The sequence below is a fragment of the Bufo gargarizans genome, chromosome 2 (genome assembly GCF_014858855.1).
Source record: "Bufo gargarizans isolate SCDJY-AF-19 chromosome 2, ASM1485885v1, whole genome shotgun sequence".
Taxonomy (NCBI): Eukaryota; Metazoa; Chordata; class Amphibia; order Anura; family Bufonidae; genus Bufo; species Bufo gargarizans.
The window spans coordinates 389,522,282-389,544,914 of NC_058081.1; the positions used below are offsets into that span (position 1 = coordinate 389,522,282).

A 22,633-nucleotide genomic window follows, 5' to 3' on the forward strand; every position below is an offset into this window, starting at 1 on the left:
GTAGAGGTGCAGCACGCTAGACCTGCAGGGTATAGCGATAGTGAGGTCACGGTTATGGGCAATCGAGGGTTACTCACTTTTTAGAGGGGAACCCTGGGCAGGCATGCGACAGTGAAGGAAAGGTAGACACTAGTTCCTCTGTGGCACACTCTGTAAATAGGGACCAGGCCTGATGGGTGTGTGAGGTGCCCTGGATGTTGCAGGTATTTTGAGTGCCTGAGGTAAGGTCCCTTTAAGAGTCGTGACGCCAGTGCCTGTAACGGTGGCACACCGATTTGTTGGAGGATTAAGAGAGTACACAGATGGTAAACCAAACGTTGCTTTACTTTGGAAAACAGTCCAACTTTATACAGGCAATTACAGTAGATGATAATGCAGTCCTTTACAGCACAAACGCACAGCAGGTTCACTTTACAATACGGCAGGTTTAAATCTTGCAAGATACTTGGAGGGCATACAGTTAATGCTTTGCAGTACAATGCTGCTCTATCCCCACAGCTATTCTAGCTGGCTGGATACCAAGGCCCGGATGCCTAATTGCTGGCTTGAATCCTTGGTATATATAAATCCTTCCTCCAGTATTGGCACTTGCTCTATATATCACAGTACCTCTGCCTCTCAGCTTACTTCTCTGCTGGGTTGGAAGGTGGCTGCAGGTTTCTCCCAGGAGGTCCACTCCTACTACTGGGGTGTCTCTACTGAGCTACGCTTAGCCTCAGGAGCTTCAGGCTGACTAGGTGGCACTTCTAGTCCCCTGGCATACACACAGACCCTCCCCTGTCTGGGCCAGCCTATATATACCTAGGGCTCTCTAGCTCCCTCTAATGTCTGGGAGGCTAAACTACACCCTGACAGGCCTGACACCCAGATAATACAGGGAAATGCACATTAAACACACATTAATGCAATAGACATATTAACCCTTGTGTAGTGCCCACCTTTACCTAGTGGGACACTACAGAGGTAGATGTACATGCTGTGGTTTGTGTATGGTGCTGGAGTCAGTAACCAGGTCAACTGTAGAACATAAACATATCTCTTTACTGAAGTACAGAATGCAGAATATAGTACATCAAAACACAGTTCCAAACAATTCACAGTGCAAATCTTCCCAGGTAGTAATGTATGGATATAGGGCAGGATTAGGATTGTACTGCTGCTTCCCTCTATCTCTTCTTCAAAGTGTTGCCTGCATAATCTAAGGCTGGCAATATTATTCTTGTAATGGTGACTGTAATTCCCAGCTGAGTGGTACAGGATTAAGATGTGGTGTGCCAAACTGTGCCCAATCGTGAAGGCTGTTTTAACAATGTCCCTCTCACTGCAGTAAAGTCTAGTCTTAAACAGCAAATGCCTTACTGACTGATTCCAACGCTCGGCCATGCAGATTCTGAAGCTTCTAGTTCTTTCCTTCTCTTTTCCTGGAGTACTGAGTAGTAATTATGGTTTTCTCTCTTACATTTCTCAGACTTAGGGCTCATACACATGAACAGTCTGTGTTTTGCACTGGGGATCGCTAATTGCTATCTCCAATTCATGGGCACCATCCGTGTTGCCTGTGCTGGCAGATGCAGACTCATTTAACTTGAATGGGTCAGAGATCGGTCCGCACTGCAAATAAATAAACAATTGTGGTGCGGAGGCACGGACTGAAATACCATGGAAGCACTCCGTAGTGCTTCTATGGCTTTCCGCTCTGTTCCTCCGCTCCGTATCTTCCAGATTGCGGACCCATTCAAGTGAATGGGTCCATGTCCGTGATTTGGTGCGCACACAGCTGGTGCAGTATATTTCTAACTGCAATACGGGCATGGCCTGCACACATTTGTGTACATGAGCCCTGTGTGATTCTCTGGGATGACAGCCTAGTCCTCTGAGGAGTGAGCACATGTAGCTTCCTCTCACTTCCTCAGTTAACACACTAATAAACCAGAAGCACATCTATAAATCCAACACTTATCTTTCTACAGGGGCAAAGTCAAGATTATTAAACCTGACCGATCTCTGATGGAGATATGCTGGTACATTACAAGGCATTAACATATTAACTAACATTAACAAAAACAATTTGCAAGTACCCTATTCTGGGGTACTACATAAACAGTGATCTGCCAGAGATTTTCGTATCTTAAAGGGGAATTAAATCTTTACTGAAAGGACAGAAGGTGAAGCAGCGCTACTCTGAGTACTTTGCACCTTTGGATTGCACTGGCTCCACTCTACTTTTTCAGCATGCAAAGTACAGATCCATAGAGAGTATACTCTGCATTCTGGGAAAGCAGAGGGGGGCTGATGAAACACAAAGGTGCAGAGCACTCTGAGAAGGGCTGCTGTACCTTCCATGCTTTCAGAAAAGGTTTAGGTCCTCTTTAAAGACTGTTCAATTATTCAAAATCAGCATGGGTGAATAGCAACAGAGAAACATAATAGCACCACCTAGGATGAACTGTAACCACTAAGCTTCTGTGCCTTGTCTGAGTAATTGTAGCTATGAAGAATTTGTGTTTCACTATCATGTGAGGAAAGAAAAAGTAAAATCTCTTGTTTTAACTAATATGGTGTGCACTTATGGAACCCTTGGCCACTACCTTACCAAGAAGCGACTGTCTCAAAAAACTGCATCAAAAACGGCAATTGTGAGTCCAGCCAAATAACAAGCTTTGTCTGGGAGTATGATGAAATTGAAAGAAATATTTTTCTGTATCTTCTAGACAAGTGCTTTGATGAAAATCTGCAACAGTATTTTGAACCCAAGGAAAAATGGCTACGGTATACACGACCCACTTTGGAAGAATGTACCTGCCATGAGAAAGGAAAAGTGTGTAAAACAACGACTGGGAAATGTGAGTTGAAAAATACAAATTGACAAATACACATATTGATGTGTGGAAATTCTTCTCCGTGGTGACAGAAAAATAGCCAGAAGTGTGTGTGAGAGGTGAGAGGAGAAGCAGTAGGCAGAGATATACCAGCCCTGTAGGCCAAGAACAGCCATGAAAAGGTGTAATAAGGGCCAGCCTCTGAGGGAGAGAACTGAATCTCATAGAAGGTACAGTAGAGGGGCAATGTTAAGGAAGAGTGCTTGAATAAGAAGCCAGTGAAATTAACGCACATGTCAGGCTATAGACTTCACTGCAATTTGTATTATGTTGATAGCTTGAGGCACTCTTCCATAACCAGGAGACAGACTGGTCACTTTATCAAAGAACCACACCCTATAGTGGGCATTTCAGAATTATTGAAAAGAGAGAGCTTGAACCCCTTTGTCCATATTAAAAATATTGCATTGTTTATCTGCAAAAGGAGTCACAAGGGGCCTCAATACAACCTCTTCCACCTACCCTATATGCAGCCTTGGTAAATTGTTTTATGCAACTTTTAAAGACTGTTCCTACATATGCAAACATGTGTGCATAATCCGTCAAATTGCTTGAGTAAAGCAGCTTTTGCTTGTCTACCAAAATTACCTAGTCATTGCCTCCTCCTCTGCTGGCCACATCTTGTGCCTTGTAGCTCCCATGCATGACCAACACCAAGTGAACCCAAAACCATTATCAGGCAGGAGACAGTCACCGGGGGGTGTGCTCCGAGGGAAAGAAGACGTGTGAGAATTAGTGTTGATGGAGCACCAAAGTGCTTGTGTGCTCTGGCTGAACACATCAGCATGCTTGTGTGCTCTACCGAGCACCCAAGCACAATGGAAGTTAATGTGAGAACCCCAGGCACCCGCTGCTCGGAAGAGAAGAGGGTGTCTGGTTCACAAAAAATGGTTAGAAATTGATAGAAACCCCATCAAAATGGTTTGGAAACAGCATTAAGAGGATAGCTAAATGAGCCTTGGACTCCTATTATCTACGACATATAATAGACAACCACACAGAGGCTATATGCCAAAAGCCAGGTATGTGCAAGCCATCAATCTATCCATGAGACAGATAACAGGCTTAGTCAGCATACCTTACAATTGCAGCCTTGTGCACTATGAGACATTCTAAACCAGCTCTCATCTGACTGAGAGCCAGTAAGCCTCAAAGTTACTTCAGATCTGTTGGATGGCTTCGGTGGACCTGCGCGCCTAGATCAATATCATTAGGGTGGCAAAAAGGTTTCTGATTGTCCTAACATAATATTTAATTATCTGTACAGTTTTGTCATGTAAAAACTAATTTCCATAAACATGGCCTTATGGGAAAGACATGCAAATGGAGCAGAATCTGCCTTGTTTTTCAGCTGAAAAAAACATTTGCATGGAAAATTTGCGATCTACACTACTCATGAACAGCATCATCTATTGGTTTCATAGTCTTATGACAAGACTATTAGTCTTGTCACAAGACTATGAAACCAATAGTTGGCGCTATTCATCACTCATGAACAGCGCCATCTATTGGTTTTATAGTCTTTTCACAAGACTATTAGACTATAAGTCTTATGACAAGACTTTTAGTGTTCCCTTTTGCATGGAAAATTTTCAATAAAAATTTGCGATCTACACTACTCATGAACAGTGTCATCTATTGGATTCATAGTCTTGTCATAAGACTATGAAATCAATAGATGGCGCTGTTCATGAGTCATTACAAGCAGGGCAATAGTCCTCATATACACCCTAGCAAGCTTATATTACTGCAGATAAAGTGCTAGAAGATGTGTGAATGATAGCAGCAATCCGATATACACCTCAGTGTTAGCGCAGGCTATTATAGGCGTGTGTGGACTCTGTTGAGCCACGTGCCCCACTTACTAGCGCCCTAACAAGATGAACAGCGTCATCTATTGGTTTCATAGTCTTATGACAAGACTAATAGTCTGGTCATAAGACTATGAAACCAATAGATGGTGCTGTTCATGAGTCATGAACAGCGCCATCTATTGGTTTCATAGTCTTATGACAAGACTATTAGTCTTGTCATAAGACTATGAAACCAATAGATGTCACTGTTCATGAGTAGTGTAGATCGCAAATGTTCCATGCAAATGGTTTTTCAGCTGAAAAACAAGGCAAATTCTGCTCATTTGCATGTCTTTCCCATATACCCATGTTTATGCAAATTAGTTTTTACATGAGAAAACTGTATACAAAGGTTATTGAATATTATATTAGGACAATCAGAAAACTTTCTGTCAGATGAGAGCTGGTTTGGAATGCCTCAGACGGGGTGGAATGTTTAGGAATGATAGAACTTAAGAAAGTATGCAATAAAGTCTGATGATGATTGGATGGAACGTTTATGAGTGATAGATCGTAAATATTTCTATCTGAGAAAAAAAAGTGCACAAGGCTGCCATTGTAAGGTAGACTGACTTAGCCTGTCATCTGTCTCATGGATAGATTGATAGCTTGCATATACCTGGCTTTTGGCATATATCCTTTGTGTGGTTGTCTATTGTATGTCGTAGATAATAGGAGTCCAAGACGCATCCAGTCATTCTCTTAATGTTGTTTCCAAACCATTTTGATGGGGTTTCAATCAATTTCTAACCTTTTTTTGTAAACCAGACACCCTCTCTTCTTCAGAGCAGGGGGTGCCTGGTTTGATGTTCGTGTCTCCCATTGACTTTCATTGTATTAAATTGTACTCGAGCACCCGCAGTATTCGTCCGAGCACTCCGATATGCCGAACATAGAGATGATCGATCCGAACAGCAGTTAGGCCAAGCATGCTCGCTCAACACTAGTTCCAACACTTCGTGCTCAGCTCTAGGACCATAGCTATCATGAGCAGCACCACCACTATCCTCACAGCAGGCACCACTCCCGTTCTCACCAACCATAGTCTTCTCATATAGATCAGCGCACAGCAAATAGTCATATAAATAATTTTTGTCTGCACTATTTTAATTTTTTTAAATAAGATCCAGTACTCTATGGTATATTAGTTATTCCTGGTAATTGACTGCTATAAACTGTAGTCATCGCTGACATCAGGTCTGTTTGCAATAAGGTTTCTAAATTTAAAGTGTTATTCTGGTTATATCATACCACAGGATATGGAATAACAGATCAGTTGCAGTCTGGTGCTGAATCCACTGACAGGACTGGACTGGGACTGAAATTCAGTCAGAAAACAGATAGGCCCACTTGTTGTGTGGTGAATGTGAAATATGTTTGTGCCCCTCCCGCCTACATCCAGGAGAATACAGCACTACATACAGCACTACATACCTATTACTTACATCCAGTGACGTCTCCTCTAATGTAGATGTTCTCTTTCCTCATCTTCTCCATTGGGAGCAGACTATAATGATGACATCTTTTAACTTAAAAGTTTACCACACAGACATCTCTTTCCTTCCCCTCCTGGTGCCCCAATAGTGCTATCCTGCTACTATCCCCAATACGGTGCCCGCAGTGCTGTAAAAATTATAGTGCTATACAGATAGTCTCCTATAGTAATAGTGCTCCCAAATGTCCCACAATAGTGATTCTCTCCCAGAATGCCCTCATAATAGTGCCTCCGACAGTGATAAAGCCCCCTGACAGTACCTGTTAGTGCCCTCCATACAGTAGTTTATATATGCACTTCTATAGTGCCCCCCGTAGTTATTACATGCCCCTCTATTGTGCTCCCAGTAGTTAATACAGGCCCCTCTATAGTGCCCTAGTACTTAATATAGGACCTTCTATAGTACCCCAGTAGTTATTATACGCCCTGCTATAGTGCTCCAGTAGTTATAGTTCCCTCTATAGTGCCATAGTAGTTATTGTAGGCACCTCTATAGTCCCCCCAGTAGTTTATATAGGCCCCTCTATAGTGCCCAGTAGTTGATATGGGTACCTCTATAGTGCCCTTAGTAGTTGAAATAGACCCTTCTGTAGTGACTAAGTAGTTGATATTGGCTCCTCTATATTGCCCAGTAGTTAATACAGTCCCCTCTATTGTACCCCCAGTAGTTATTATAGGCCCAGTAGTTTATATAGGTCCCTCTATAGTGCCTCAGTAGTTATTATATGCTCTTCTATAGTGCCCAGTAGTTGATATAGGAACCTCTTTAGTGCCCCCAGTTGTCATAATGTCCCCAGAAGTGACAGGAAAAAAATACTCACCTGTCTTGCTCCTTGTTGCAATCTGTGACGCATACTACAGGCCTCTTCCGGCCTGCAGCCTGTGTTCCAACTTCCTGGCATCTTGGCGCAGACTGCTGCTATGAAGACCTTGCGGTGCCTGTTTCCTGTTGCAATGTCATTGTGATCACCTGAGGCCTAGTGCAAGTGGTCGTAAAGTGATGGAATCATCATCCTCATAGGCTTTAAACCTACCGGCATGTTGTCTGTGAAAGTGAACGGCAGGGCAAGAAACCATTAGTTCCCTGACCCGCGGCACTATTCAACTGTATTAGCGCCCTTAGGATAGAGATGCAGTTGTATCTGTGGTGGCAACTAGTTTCGGGCCCAAGGCGGCCCACCCAGGCACCAGTCCATTTGGCATTTGCCAAAATTGACATATGGGCAGTCCAGCCCTGCCCATCGATCATAAGAACAGGGATCCGTACAATGAATAGCTGGTTGAGCATGCGCGACTCACACTAGGGCCAATTTCATATCAAGTCAAATAAACAGTATGTTTTTGAAGGAAACTGGAGAACCTGGTGGAAACCCATGAACGGAGAGCATATAAACGCCATGGAGATATTGTCCTTGGTTTGGTTGGATTTTAACGGTAAGAGCAGTGAGACTATGGAACTCTCTGCCTGAGGAGGTGGTGATGGTGAGTACAATAAAGGAATTCAGGAGGGGCCTGGATGTATTTCTGGAGCGTAATAATATTACAGGCTATAGCTACTAGAGAGAGATCGTTGATCCAGGGATTTATTCTGATTGCCTGATTGGAGTCGGGAAGAAATTTTTATTCCCCTAAAGTGAGGAAAATTGGCTTCTACCTCACAGGGGTTTTTTGCCTTCCTCTGGATCAACTTGCAGGATGACAGGCCGAACTGGATGGACAAATGTCTTTTTTCGGCCTTATGTACTATGTTACTATGTTACTATGACCCCAGTGCTACAAGCCAACAGTTCTATACACATCACTGGCCATTTCTTTGGCTACAAATTCTTATCTCTCAGTGTAACATAAGGAGCGGTAGTTGGCACATGGCCACCCCATTCACCCCCCTTTTGAATTTGGTACTAAAATATTAAGGTTTTAAGATATTCTGCTGCTCTGGATTTCAGATTGTGATCACAATCCATGTTTCAATGGTGGACATTGTATCAAACACAAAGAAAACAGGATCTGTGGCTGTACCAAGGGATTTTCAGGAGAGCATTGTGAAATAAGTAAGTTTTAATAAGACATATGCAGTTACTTCTTTGCCTGTAACCTTTCTTGAAAATGTTAATGTTCTTTTAAGATATGAAAGAAACTTGCTACCATGGCAATGGCACCAGCTACAGGGGTACAGCAAATGTCACTGTAACAGGAGCAGCCTGTTTAAACTGGGAGTCCGACATCATACAACATGAAGTTTCATGGTATAGTGGAAAGCATGCACAGAGACATGGCCTAGGATATCATTCATACTGCAGGTAATACTAGAAGAAAATTACGCTATGGAATATTAAAACCAGGAATATTACAAAAGAAAGCACATATTGTTTACCAGGCACAGTTACTGAGTCCAACACCCAGGACCCTCCCGATCAGCTGTTTGAGAAGGCAGCGGCACTCGCAGTAGCACCACGGCCTTCTTGCAGCTTTCCTAGGCCATGCGATGTCACGTTCATTGGTCACATAGCCTAGGTGCAGAAGTGAATGGGGCTTTGGTGTGATACCAAGCACAGCCACCATCAAATGGACGGCGCTGTGCTTGGGGAGCAGAGAGAAGACTGAGGCACTCCCAGGAGCTCCAACGCCTTTTCAAACATCTGATCGCCGGAGATCCTGGATGTCAGACACCCCCCTTTCCTGATCACATATTGGTGACTTATCCTGAGGATACATTATCAATAGTAAAGTCTCGCAAAACCCCTTTAAATTATCCAGGTAAAATGGACAGTATGACATCTTTAGTCAGGCACTCCCTGTTATTCCAGTAACCAGGATAGTACAAATGTGTAGACAGTCAGATAGAGACATAAATCCTCTTCTAAAAGCCTGATATGTTCTGAATCCTCAGGAATCCAGATGGAGATACACAACCCTGGTGTTTCACAATGAAGAATGAAAGCGTGACCTGGGAACATTGCCTTATTCCACAATGCCAGCAGATATCAGGTACGTGGGATAAATGAAACCTAAAAATTCTCAGTTAATCATAAAATAAATACCAAAATGTAATAATATATATATATATATATATATATATATATATATATCAGAAGAAAACTTCTTTCGTCAGAAAGATGGAAAGAGCAGAAAAATAAAAAAGCAAAAAACAGATCCTTTCTTTTCAGCATCCATTGTGCTCATTTTGCATCCATTTGTGTCAGTTCCACCGTTATTTTGGATGGGAGTCTTGCGAGGAGGAATTTTTCTTCCGTCCAAAATTACGGACTTCTTATAGAACAGACAAACGGATGCAAAATGAGCACAACGGATGTTCAAAGTAAAGGATAATTTTTAAACAAAAATGTTTCTGGTCTTCTGATGCTTCAGATGCTTATTTGATAGCACTTCCAGTCAGGGTCTCCATAGAATGCAGTATTTATACCTATAATATCTATTATTACTATTCAATATTGCTGGATATTATTATCGCACTTGCACTTTATATCATTATTATTTATTATTTGATTATTTATAGCAATCAACATTGCAGGATAATAGGCTGAATTGGATGGCCATATGTTGTTAATCCTTACCAGGTGTTACTATTTAACTAACAGCACCCTCTAGTGACACTTGTCTATAATTAAACACTAATACATAAAATCCAAAATGCTTGATCTTTATTCTCCTCCGACATCTGCCATTATGGGAGAGTTGGACACACACATAAACTTTAGATAGCTGTGTATGGGAAATTGAATGGTTTTGTAGGTCTAATAAAATACTTTTGAACAAAATCTAAAATGTTTAATATTTGTACAAACAGTTGTACAATGTATGACAAAGGAGCCCTAAAGGCCATATGGAACTAGGATATCATTAAAGGGGTTTTCCAGGCTCTTGTTATTGATGACCTAATCTCAGGATAGGTGATTAATATACGATTTGGTGTTTGTCCGACACACTGTACCCCCACCGGTCAACTGTTGCCTGCAACCTCCGGCGCTGGAAAGGCTCTGTGAATGGACCAGGAAACACAGCTCTGTTCAAAGTGTAGTGACTGTGCCACTTCAGTGGGCGCTGAGCTGCAGTAACCCCACACGGCCACTACACTTTGAGCGGAGCTGTGTTTCCTGTTGCATTCACAGTGTTAGTTCCAGCATCGGAGGATGCAGGGAACAGCTGATCAGTGGGGTGCGGGGTGTTGGACCCTCAGCAGTCCTATATTAATCACCTATTCTGAGGATAGTTCATCAATATCAGGAGTCTTAAAAACACCTTTAATAAATAATGACGCAATTATCCACAATCTGTGCATAGAAATGAAAAAAATATATATCATAATGACAACTGCATTCCAGTCTGAAGTTCACCTAGACAAAATGGAAAGGATATCTTACAAAAAGTTAAAAAAGTTCATTTTAATACTGCAGCTCACTTCCAACAGGCTGGCGTGTCTCTTCACCAGATGATGACATGGTTTTGTCTTCACAGCTACTAATTCACCTCCTCAAACCCATGATCCCAAGCCTACAACACAGTTTGTGCCAACTGTCACTACCCCTGATAGTCCTGCCACTACAGAAGTTCATAAGGATCCAACAAGGGACATACCTGCAGACTGTGGATTAACATTTCGGAAAAGTCCATCTATGACGCCACGTATTGTAGGTGGATTGGTTGCACTCCCGGCATCTCACCCTTATATGGCAGCTTTGTATATCGGGGATAGCTTTTGTGGTGGGACTGTCATCTCCTCCTGCTGGGTGTTAACCGCAGCTCACTGTTTAGATCGTAGGTAAGTTTTCAAACATCTGTACATTCAGCCACTTTGCTGAAAACTACATAGTTCTTGCAGTTTCATTCTTAAATGACACAAACAAGATAGCTTGAGATGCATGGACTGTTGTTCTAAAGTATAATTAAAGAAAATGATGCTCAGTGGGGCCATATTTTTACAAACTCCATCAGACCTTATGAAAATTTATCATAACCTTAACCACTTAATGACCACTCACAGTTTTTCTGGTCATTGGAGGGAGCTGAGCGCTTCTGTAAGCACTCCTGCCGTACGAACAGTAACTAATAGCTCCTGTTCTCAAAGCCGCCTTTTGCTCCACAGCCAGGATTGGAGGTAGCTCCAATATCAACTACGACCACAGCATAATCAAAGGGGATTTCAACCTCTAATTGGGTCGCAGTGATCTGATCAGAGGCTAGGTAAGCCCTCTGTAGTCAGCCGTGGGGATATATAAAGGACCCCAGAACTGTAAATACAGTAATCCAGCTGTTGGGTCACACTAGTGTTGCCCTAAACCAGGGGGTGAGATTAAAATATTTAATAACAGGTTCCCTACTCCACGGCGGACACACGGCCTCACGACACATATTTACATATAGATACACCATATACAGTGCCTTGCAAAAGTATTCACCCCCTTGACTTTTTTCGGGTTTTGGTGCCTCACAACCTGGAAGTAACATGGATTGTTTGAGGATTTGCATCATTTAATTTACAGAACATGCCCACAACTTTGAAGATGTTTGTTTGTTTTTTTTATTGTGAAGCAAATAACAAATAGACAAAATAACTGAAAAGGTCAATGTGCATAACTATTCAGTCCCCTAAAGTCAATACTTTGTAGAGCCACCTTTTGCGGCAATCACAGCTCCAAGTCGCTTTGGATAAGTCTCTATGAGCTTGCCACATCTTACCACTGGGATTTTTGCCCATGCCTCCTTGCAAAACTGCTCCAGCTCCTTCAAGTTGGATGGTTTGTGCTTGTGAACAGCAATCTTTAAGTCTGACCACAGAATTTCTATTGGATTGAGATCTGGGCTTTGACTAGGCCATTCCAACACATTTACATGTTTCCCCTTAACCCACTCAAGTGTTGCTTTAGCAGTGTGTTTGGGGTCATTGTCCTGCTGGAAGGAAAACCTCCGTCTCAGCCTCAAATCACGCACAGAGTGGGACAGGTTTTTCTCAAGAATATCCCTGTATTTAGCACCATCCATCTTTCCCTCAACTCTGACCAGTTTCCCAGTCCTGGCTGCTGAAAAACATCCTCACAGCATGATGCTGCCACCACCATGTTTCACTGTGGAGATGGTGTTCTTTGGGTGATGTCATGTGTTGGGTTTGCGCCAGACATAGCGTTTTCTTAGATGGCCGAAAAGTTCAATTTTAGTCTCATCAGACCAGAGCACCTTCCTCCATACATTTTGGGAGTCTCCCACATGCCTTTTCGCAAACTCACCATGTGCCTTTTTGTTTTTAGCTAAAAGTAATGGCTTTCTTCTGGCCACTTTCTTTTATAATCTAGCCCTGACTTGTACTTCTCAACAAATATTGTCCCTTACTTGTTTGGAGAGTTCCTTGGTCTTCATGGCAGTGTTTGGTTAGTGATGCCTCTTGCTTTGGTGTTGTAGCCTCTGGGGCCTTTCAAAAAAAGGTGTGTATATGTAATAACAGATCATGTGACACTTAGATTGCACACAGGTGGACATCATTTCTGGTGCAACCAGGTAACTGGGGGTGAATACATATGCACATGCCAATTTTCTGTTTTCTATTTCTAAACAATAGTTTTATTTATATATTTTTCTCATTTCACTTCACCAACTTAGACTATTGTGTTCTGATCCATCACAAAAAAATTCTGAATAACAAAACATTGAACTTAAGGCTATAATGTAACAAAATACAAAAAAAGTCAAGGGGTGAATACTTTTGCAAGGCACTGTATATGTAACGCACATAAATGCACCATATACATGGTACACATATGTAAATACACCATATATACACTACACACACATACCACCCAACTTTTAAAAAGCCTAAGGAGCTAAACTATGGAATGGAAGCGCTCATCTCCTGCTGCCGCAGCCAGAGCACTGTATCGTGGTTCAGCCGGTAACACGGTTCTCCGATCCGGCTGTAATTTTAACAACCGGATCTAGAAAACCTGACGGAACTGGCTGAATCCCATGCCTGCCCTAACCGCACCCCGTGCCATAGAGACAAAGAACATAATAGCATATGGGAGTATCCTAATACATTAAGTATAAAATAATTTTGTAAGACAGTAATTTTTTTATGGGATTTAAAAAAATTTAATTTTCAAATAAAAAAAGCTAACAAAAATAATAGAATATTTTACAATACTAAAATTGAGTGTACAAGCGAAACATAACTTCACGATACCTAACCCCATGACCGACATAACCTGAAAAACTCATTTTACAGGTTATTCAGCATGAATTATGTACAATGTAAACAATAAAGCAATGTAAAAAAACAAGTAAAAAAGCTATGTTAAAAATAGCTTTTTTAAATATCAAAGTACTGTATGTATGTATGTATACTTTCAAACAGCACCAGAAATGCAATTTCTCCTGCAAAAAACTGTGCCTTATACAACCAATTCATTAAAAAAAATTAAAAAGTTGCAGCTCCATAGGAGAGGCAAAAACGAAAAAAACGAAACAAAAAAAATGGTTATTACAGGTTTAATTTACGGTAGCTCTATCACTAGGATATGAAATGATGACATGCTTCCTTTTATGCTGTATTCACATGTCCTGTTTAATAAAAAAAATAATTGTGGAAGACCACCTCTGGGACCCACCCCTATGTCCGGGCTCCAGAAGGAAACGAAGAGCAGCTGCGCATGTGCGGCCTCCCTCCTTTTACATCTATGGCTGGCTTGGCTATTTCTAGCAATACCAATAGCGATGAACAGAGCGGTGGCTAAGCATGAGCGGTGCACTCTCCATTCACTGCTATGGGACTTAGGAAAACAGCTTAGTGCGCTCGCTCTGCTATTTATGGATAACGATGAATGGGGAGCCTGCTAAGAATGCATAGCTTGCTTTTCTTCACTTTGGTGGCCCTATTCTTTAGAAAAAAGAAGCCACTGCAAATTGGCCATTTTGACCCTTTTTTCCGTTACGCCATTCGCCGTATTGGAAACATATTTTTATAGTGCAGGCGTTTTCGTTTTTTTATTATATGGAAAAGGGGTATAACTTAAACTTTTATATTTTTTAAATAGTTTATATATTTTTTTTTTACATTTTTGTAATGATTTTGAATCTTGTATTTGAGAGTACAAAGTCCATTTTTTTGTTTTAAATTCTGAAAAATCATGGATTTTTTTAATCCATTTATTACTGACAATTGCTCATTTCTTATGTTGGCCTGCCAACATAAAAACCGATTACTGGCATCCACATTGGCCGCATAGGATGCCAGTAAGAAGCACGGAAGCACAAGGTTTTTTACCCTTTAGATGCTGTGATCTCATTTCATCTAAAATCTTTAATTACCGTGGTCGGCATTACGGCCGCTGCACGTGCGAGCGCGCGCCATGTTTGCCTATGGCTTCAGTTGTCGGCTTTCTTTATATTGATAAACTATCAATCAATATCAGCTCGTAAAAGCACCTGGTTTCTTTTCAAACGGCTGATCGTGGGGGTGAGTTGTCCCCCCCACCATTATGATATTGATGAGCTGTCCTAATATAAACAAAGCGGACAAGCCCTTTAATAACCAGACACTTTTTTGTGATTTAGCGCATGTGGTGGTTTAACAGTTGTAACTCTATGTCCTTTAAATATAAATATGCAAACTGACACCAAAATATGCCATTAAAATGGGTTCCCTATTTTGTGTTGGTAATATTTTTTTTCATTTGCATTTTATTATTATTTTTTAACGTAATTTTATAAATATATTTTTGGCACATAATATGCATCTCCCCCAAGAGGTCATTATAAGACCCTGTGGGGCATTGTACACATGCAGAGCTGATCAGACCGGTCAGCTCTATTCTGCTTGAGGCACCTGACGATCACATGATAGTCAGATCTGCAGAGACCCGGGAGCAACCGAAGCAGAGGATGAGCGTGGTAGTGGTTGTGGCTGTCCCAGACAATCACAGTGGTTGTCTTCTCACTGCTGCTTCCTAGAGCCATACAGTAAAAGGAGGTGGCACTATTTCTTCACTTGGTGCACAACCTGTTTCTGGGGCCTGGTGGCAATTGGGGTGCATGTGCTATTAAGTGTAAGAGTGCAATGGCCAGCATATGGTGTAGGAGTAAGGAAACCATGCCAGAATAATAAATCTCTCTCTCTTTTGTAGTGCAAAATGGGTAGAACATCCAACTGTAGCAAAACACAGTTCTATCTATTCACAGTGCAATTCTTTCCCAGATAGTGATGCTTGGATTAAAGGGATTTTCCAAGATTTTAATACTGATGACCTGTCCTCTGGATAGGTCATTAGTATCTGATCGGTAGGGGTCTGACACTCTGGACCCCCACTGATCAGCTGTTTGAGATGGCACTGGCATTCCTAGGCCAGTGACAACACGTTAATTGGTCACCATGGCCTAGTTGCAGCTCAGTCCTATTGAAGTGAGTGGGGCTGAGAGTGATATCAATCACAGCTGCCGTACAATGTATGTAGCTTGGTTTGCTATGAGAAGACAGCAGCGCTAACAGGAGCGCCATTGTCTTCTCAAACAGCTGATCGGCGGGGTTCCTGGGTATTGGACCCCCATAATCAGATACTGATGACCTATCCAGAAGATAGGTCATCAGTATTAAAATTTGGGAAAACCCTTTTAAGGAAAAAAAAATGCAAGTTATGGCCCTCTTTGTATACTATCTGGCTAAAGTATCTCTCAGTAGAATCTATGGCTAGCAACAGTACCTTGGCAATAATAGCTGTAATATCCACTGCGGGATACAGGGTTTGAAGGCACGTCTGGTCAGGACATGTCCAGTTGTGAAGGGTGTTTTAACGGTTTTAAGGTCTGAATGGCTGTAGTCACAGATTACTTTACTGACTCCTATGATTAGCCATGCAGAGTCCAAGTTCACCTTTCCTCTCTGGTTGTAATACATAACATGGCAATACATGACATAACATTTAATAACAAACCATTTGCAGATATCCCCTGCTTCGAGGTACTGCAGATCCAATAGAAAAAACGGCATAGCTGCTTCCTCTATTCACTGCATAGTGCCCATTGAGCGATATTGCTCATTGAGCACTAGGTTCAGAAGAAAGGAGGAGGCAGAAGCAGTAGCAGGAGCGTTGCTAGGGTCTGAAAACATCCGGGGCACAAGCCCACTGTGTTGAAATTGCACATTAAAGGCATGCTTAAAAGGGTGTTCTGGTTTATGCAAATGAAGTGCAGTACTGCAGACTGCAGTTATATAATACAACAATAGGTAACTTTACAATATCTGTTATGTTTCATTTCCTCACCACTACAGAAATCTTTGCTTGGGCCCTTTAATATTGATAGGAGTGGACCCTGGGCAACCCCACAGATCATACCCCCACCCCCCTTGTACTTGTTCCGCTGATCCGCTACTTGCGGGCTGCACGGCCATGAGTTCAGTCACTTTGATGTGCAAACCCGTCCTGCGGCACGTGATCCCGTGAGACCTGTGACCTCCCACAGCGGGTCTCGCGGGATCACGCGCTGCAGGACGGGATTGTGCACCGAAGTGACTGAACTCATGCCCATGCAGCCTGCAAGTAGCGGATCAGTGGAACAAGTACAAGGGGGGTGGGGGGATGATCTGTGGTGCCCAGGTCCAATCAATATTAAAGGGTCCTGGAATAGCCAAATTAAAAAAACTACCTGTAAATGCTACCAGGCAAGCATAACATTCGGGGAACTGGACAAAACAAACTCAAGCCCCGAATGTTTTGACCTAATGACACCCCTGAGCAGTAGTAAACCATTTCTGTCTTCTCCTGATCCCTGGCTGTCAATGACAGCTGGAGACCCAACCTGCTCTTGCTAGAGTTTAATCCAATGCTGTACATGTACGTCACTCTAGATTAAAGCCCAGCACCAACCGGCACTTGGTCATAACCAGATTAATATTGATGGCCTAATCTTAGGGTAGGTCATCAATATCAGATCGGTGGGTGTACAACTTGATGAGCTGATTGCAGGAGTTGCTGTATGCCTGAACCAGGTTCTAGAGCAACACCGCTTGGTACACTGAGATGTGACCGTGCCTGGTAACTGCAGCACTGCTCCCATTCACATGAACAGCTTTATATCATACATGGAGAGTACTCTATGGGAGGCGATTTTTCATATACCAGCGTTTAACGCCAGTCTGTGAATTCCCTTGTGCTGCTGGAGGATGCACCAAATTTATTGCTATAAATTAGGAGCATCTTCCAGAAGCCCATGCGTCTAAAGTGAAATTTACGCCAGCTCAGAGTTGACGTATACTTCAGTCTTCTTTTATGCCAGAAATCTGGTGTAAAAAAAGGTAAATAACCTGGATCTGCTGGTCCCACCCTACCATTACCATGCCCTCCAACATTCCCCCCAAAGAGTTTTAAACTTGTCAGAGTGAACTATTAACTATTAAAGTATTAAAAATTACAATTCAATATGGTGTGGCAGTCGGACAGGTAATATCAGTTTTATTGGTGAGTCTACTATATGCTAGGCGGGAGCTGAGCGCTCTGTTTAAGGCTACATGCACACGACCGTTCCCTTTTTTGCGGTCCGCAAAAAAATGGGAAACCGCCCGTGTGCTTCCGCAATTTGCGGAACGGAACAGGCAGCCCATTGTAGAAATGCCTATTCTTGTCTGCAAAACGGACAAGAATAGGACATGCTATATTTTTTTTTGGGGGGGGGGGGCACAGAACGGAGCAAGGGATGCAGACAGCACACGGAGTGACACAGTTTGACAAAGGCAGATTATATGCCGAAACGCGTCACTGGAATGTAACGATAAATCACAGCAAGATTATCTAAACAAGCGAGTGACGGTCTCTTTTCTCCTTATCTACAAGGGACGCCGGCCCTGAGACATGTGCACCGCTACTCTACTTCAAACCGCACTGCCGATTGATATATTGTATTATAGCACGCGGAGTGCTGTCCGCATCTTTTGCGGCCCCATTGAAGTGAATGGGTCTGCACCCGAGCTGCAAAAACTGCGGCTTGGATGCGGACCCGAACTGCGGTCGTGTGCATGAGGCCTAACTGTGAGAATATTTGGAGGTTCCATACAGTATCCCCCAGTAATTACAATGACCATATACACAGATGATCATACCCATGCGACCTGCTCCATTCTCAGTATGTAAAAGCCTTTCTTCGCTAACTCCTTATTTTAGTTTATTTGCATAAGTGGACTTTGTTGTTCACAGTACCAAACTGTTGATAACTGTCTTTATATTAATATAGTGTTTTCTGCCATTTTACAGACCAAGTGTGAAGGTGATCACAGTGGTGCTAGGACAAAGTCTGTTTAACACTTCAGATCAGCGGACTGTCATGTTCCCTGTACAGAAATACATTCTTCATGAAGCTTATTCTGAGAAAACATTCCAGCATGATATAGGTAAGATCTGGCGTCCTATGACAGTACTACATTTAAAAATCACAGGTGCATATCCAGGAAGCAAACATGATTATAAAAAAAGAAAATGGCTGCACACCATTATACATACAAACAATAGAGCTAAGAAATGGGGATCATTCTAAATAAAAGTGATACAATACCAACTATAAGTGAGTCAATGGAAGCTCTTAGCTCACATATTTGATCAAACATGTGTCGGGCCCATCTACCAGGCGTCAAGGTGGCTTCCGCAGATAGGCCCCTAACACTACTATACTGCCTCTCTTTGGACTTACCTAAGCCTACAATATTCAGCGCCATGCGGAAGCCACCTTGACGCCTGGTAGATGGGCCCGACACACGTTTGATCAAATATGTGCGCTAAGAGCTTCCATTGACTCACTTATAGTCGGTATTGTACCACTTTTATTTAGAATGACCCCCATTTCTTAGCTCTATTGTTTGTATATATAACAGTGTGCAGCTATTTTCTTTTTTATAATCATGTTTATGCACCTGTGATTTCTGAACGTTCTAGTCTAAATTTTTTGTAGAATAATTGAGGGTAGTGCCTCTTTTAGACTGAACATGCCCATCTACCTGGGGCTTCTGAGCAGAGTACGTATGCAGCTGGTTCCTACACTGCCCTGAATATTGTAGGCTTAGGTAAGTCCAAAGAGAAGCAGTATACTAGTGCTAGGGACCCATCTGCGGAAGCCACCTTGACGTCTGGTAGATGGGCCCGACACACGTTTGATCAAGTATGTGCGCTAAGAGCTTCCATTGACTCACTTATAGTCGGTATTGTACCACTTTTATTTAGAATGACCCCCATTTCTTAGCTCTATTGTTTGTATGTATAATGGTGTGCAGCCCTTTTCTTTTTTATAGTGCTACATTTAAAGTCACTGTCATTTTCCAAAGAAGATCTGAAAAAAAAATAAAAGGTAGAATTAGATTAATTGCTACGGGCAATTAAGCCGGTTTTCCTTTGCACCAGTTTTGATAAATGACCCCACTGAGCTCCTTAGCACAACCCATACTACTACTATTGCTTATCTATGGAGATTGTATGGCTATGTGCTTGATTTTATGCAGTGGGTGTGGCTAAGACAACTGAAATCAATAACTGGAAGAGGTGTTCTCATAATGTTAGCCATAGGGTTCTATAGCTGAGCTGTAACTGCATGCTGTTTATTGCTTTTGCAAAGGTGAAGCACTGGATTGGATAACTATGTGCTTCACCTGTACTTGCCACAAAACCACAGCAATTAGTAGTAAACTGTGTGGCTGAGATCTGACTTGTGTAATAGCTAGGGGCAGATTTGGTATTTCTGGGGAATTAAGCAAAGTTATGTCCCGGAACCCCTGTTTCACCACTATGCCCCACTCTGTAGCACCACTAAGCCCTGCCCCATAACACTGCGGAGCTCCGCCCACAACACTACTAATATGATGAGTCCTTTTATGGCCCCAATACAGAATAATGCCTCTTTATGTGCCCCCAACATAATATAGTGCCCCTTTATGTGCCCCTAACACAATACCGTGTCTCTTTAGTGTCTCCAAAATGAATACTCACCTAGCCCACATTTCCCCGATCTGTCACCGCAGATCTGCTCCTGTCTGACATCACATCATCATGCCTGCTAAGGCCACACTACTGGTTGCAAAGTAAATTGTGTAGCAGGTAGCTGATGGCTACTTGATTCACCATTGTATTCACCTGTATCTGTGTCCTGAGGATGCGGCAGTAGCTTAAAGAGTCACTACTTGCACACAATTTCATATAATAGAGAATGGTGTAACTAGCAAAATTCTAAATCACTACATTTAGAAAATATGTCTGCATCTACCCGACAAAGGCTGTAAAGTCATGGCCACTAGGGGTCTCACTTCCACCAAACCTGTTGTCAGGCAAGTAACTTAGTAACAGAGACACAGAAGGCAGAAAATGGGGGGGGGGGGGGGGGGGGGGGGGGGGGAGCTAGCTGAGCCTCTGAAACTGATAAAAGAACTTCTTCTACACAGCTTTAAAAGATTTTAGGAGCATCTTGTGTATCTGTGATATCCCTTTCTTTTCTGTTCTGTGAGCTTTGGAGCTGAGCACAAGCATAGTGAGAATTAAGAAAGAAAGAATGGCATAACAGTACAGTACTGGCAGATTACACAGAAGGGAGATGCCCCTAGCTGTGCAGCTGAATAATGTGGCTAAAAGGGGCATTAGGAAAAAAAACCAAAAGACCTGTTCCTGCACAGTTATAATTGTAGAAAGAAGCCCAGTCACTATGCAAAACTTAGCTATGCTTTAAAGTGTCGCTGCTGCCAGGGGAACCTGGTTACCAGGGAGCAGCTAGCCCCCAATCCCTGTAGCCTGAGATAATTGCGTGGTCTGCATAGTAGGTACATTTATCTCGTACTAGCACGGCGAACATGGATGGCCATTAAAGGGGTTGTCAGTAATAATTAAATATCTCGGACAAGCGCTAAAATTACTTGACATAATAAGAATCCTTCTTATACTCACCCTTTTCTCCAGCAGTGAATGGCAATGAAGAAAGAGGTAAGTATAACATGCTTTTCTATTTTAAGGCATTTTAGGGCTTGTGTAAGTTTTTAATTATTTCAGACAACCCTTTAAGTTTATACCCTAGCAGCCATTCTGAATGCTCAGGCACTGGCACTGCAGACAGTGGCTATAGTAAAACCATTGCAAGGTTTATGATTACAATCTCTACTAAGATGAAGATCTCCTCTATGCTAGATAAAAATTGTTAAAAATGGGTTGTACCAAGTCATAAACATATCTCCTATCCACAGGATTGGGGATAAGTATCTGATTGGTGGGGGTCCATCCTCTGGACCTGTGCTTCTGTATCTATGGAGCAGCAGGTCATGTATGGACACTTCTGCTCCATTCAATCTCGAAGGAATTGCTGGAAATAAAGCATTGTACTTGCCTATCTCCAGCAGTGCCATAGAGAATGAATGGAGGGGCTGGACATGTGCGTGACCTACCGGTCCAGTCATATAGGAGCAAGGGGCCGATCTGATACTTTTTCTCTATTCTGTTAATAAGTGATACGTTTATAACTTGGCACAACCCCTTTAATAGAATAAAGATTTCAATTCTGATGCATGTTTTATTTTATTACAGCTTTAGTGAAATTACAGGATATAAAAGGTACCTGTGCTCGGTTTTCACATTTTGTGCAGCCTGCCTGTTTACGACCAACCAACAAAAGTACTACAAGTGCACAACATTGTGAAGTGATTGGTTGGGGCCGTCAGTACCAGGGTAAGGAGATCACTGATGTGGTGGTCATAAATCAAATCATGAATTTACAGAATCGTGCATGTGTTTCAGCTTGTGACTTCTTTTGTATCTGCAGGAGCAGATCATTACGCATATTTTCTGCAGGAGGCACATGTGCCAATCATCCCTAATTCAGAATGTCAGTCTCCCATTGTCCATGGTAATAATATTTTACCTGGAATGATGTGTGCCGGCTTCTTAGAAGGGAATGTTGACGCATGCCAGGTGAGTGAAAGTATAATCTTTCCATTAGTCTATGGTAAAGCTAGGTTATTAATTTTTATGTGGGGTTTAAAATATGTTTGATTCAGGAACATTATAATTTTAATAATATCGCAAACTAGGCATGCTGGTACTGTTAAAGAATAAGGGCATCAGTTTTTACTGTTATGGGAGCTTTGCTAGCATTGTTGTTTTGGTGGCATTGTGGCTGTCAATGACTGTCAGTGTCTGTCAGTTATGGGAGGCACAGTGGCTGACAAAAATGGGGGGTTGTGGCTGACACTAATCGTGGAGGGGCTGCAGCATGTGGCACTAATGAGGGCACAGGGCCTAGCAGTGAAGGAGCTGTGGACAGCATTAGTGGGGGGACTGTGGCAGGCAATTTTTATGGACATTGTGGAAATTACTGTTGTGTCTGTCATTGCTAGAGTGGCACTGTGGTTGTCCTGCTATGAGGAAGACATTTTAGACATATTCATATGT

General features: G+C 42.3%; 1 protein-coding gene across 1 annotated transcript in view; it reads left to right on the forward strand.

Annotated features, from left to right (window-relative positions):
• The window catches only part of F12 (coagulation factor XII), a 97,686-nt gene that overhangs the window by 40,138 nt on the left and 34,915 nt on the right, over positions 1-22,633 (forward strand). The window contains exons 6-13 of the mRNA XM_044280802.1: positions 2,712-2,843; positions 8,174-8,278; positions 8,353-8,527; positions 9,118-9,215; positions 10,704-11,007; positions 18,476-18,612; positions 21,770-21,910; positions 22,005-22,153. Coding sequence (XP_044136737.1) covers positions 2,712-2,843; positions 8,174-8,278; positions 8,353-8,527; positions 9,118-9,215; positions 10,704-11,007; positions 18,476-18,612; positions 21,770-21,910; positions 22,005-22,153 — 1,241 coding nt within the window. The remainder of the gene's footprint in view (positions 1-2,711; positions 2,844-8,173; positions 8,279-8,352; positions 8,528-9,117; positions 9,216-10,703; positions 11,008-18,475; positions 18,613-21,769; positions 21,911-22,004; positions 22,154-22,633) is intronic.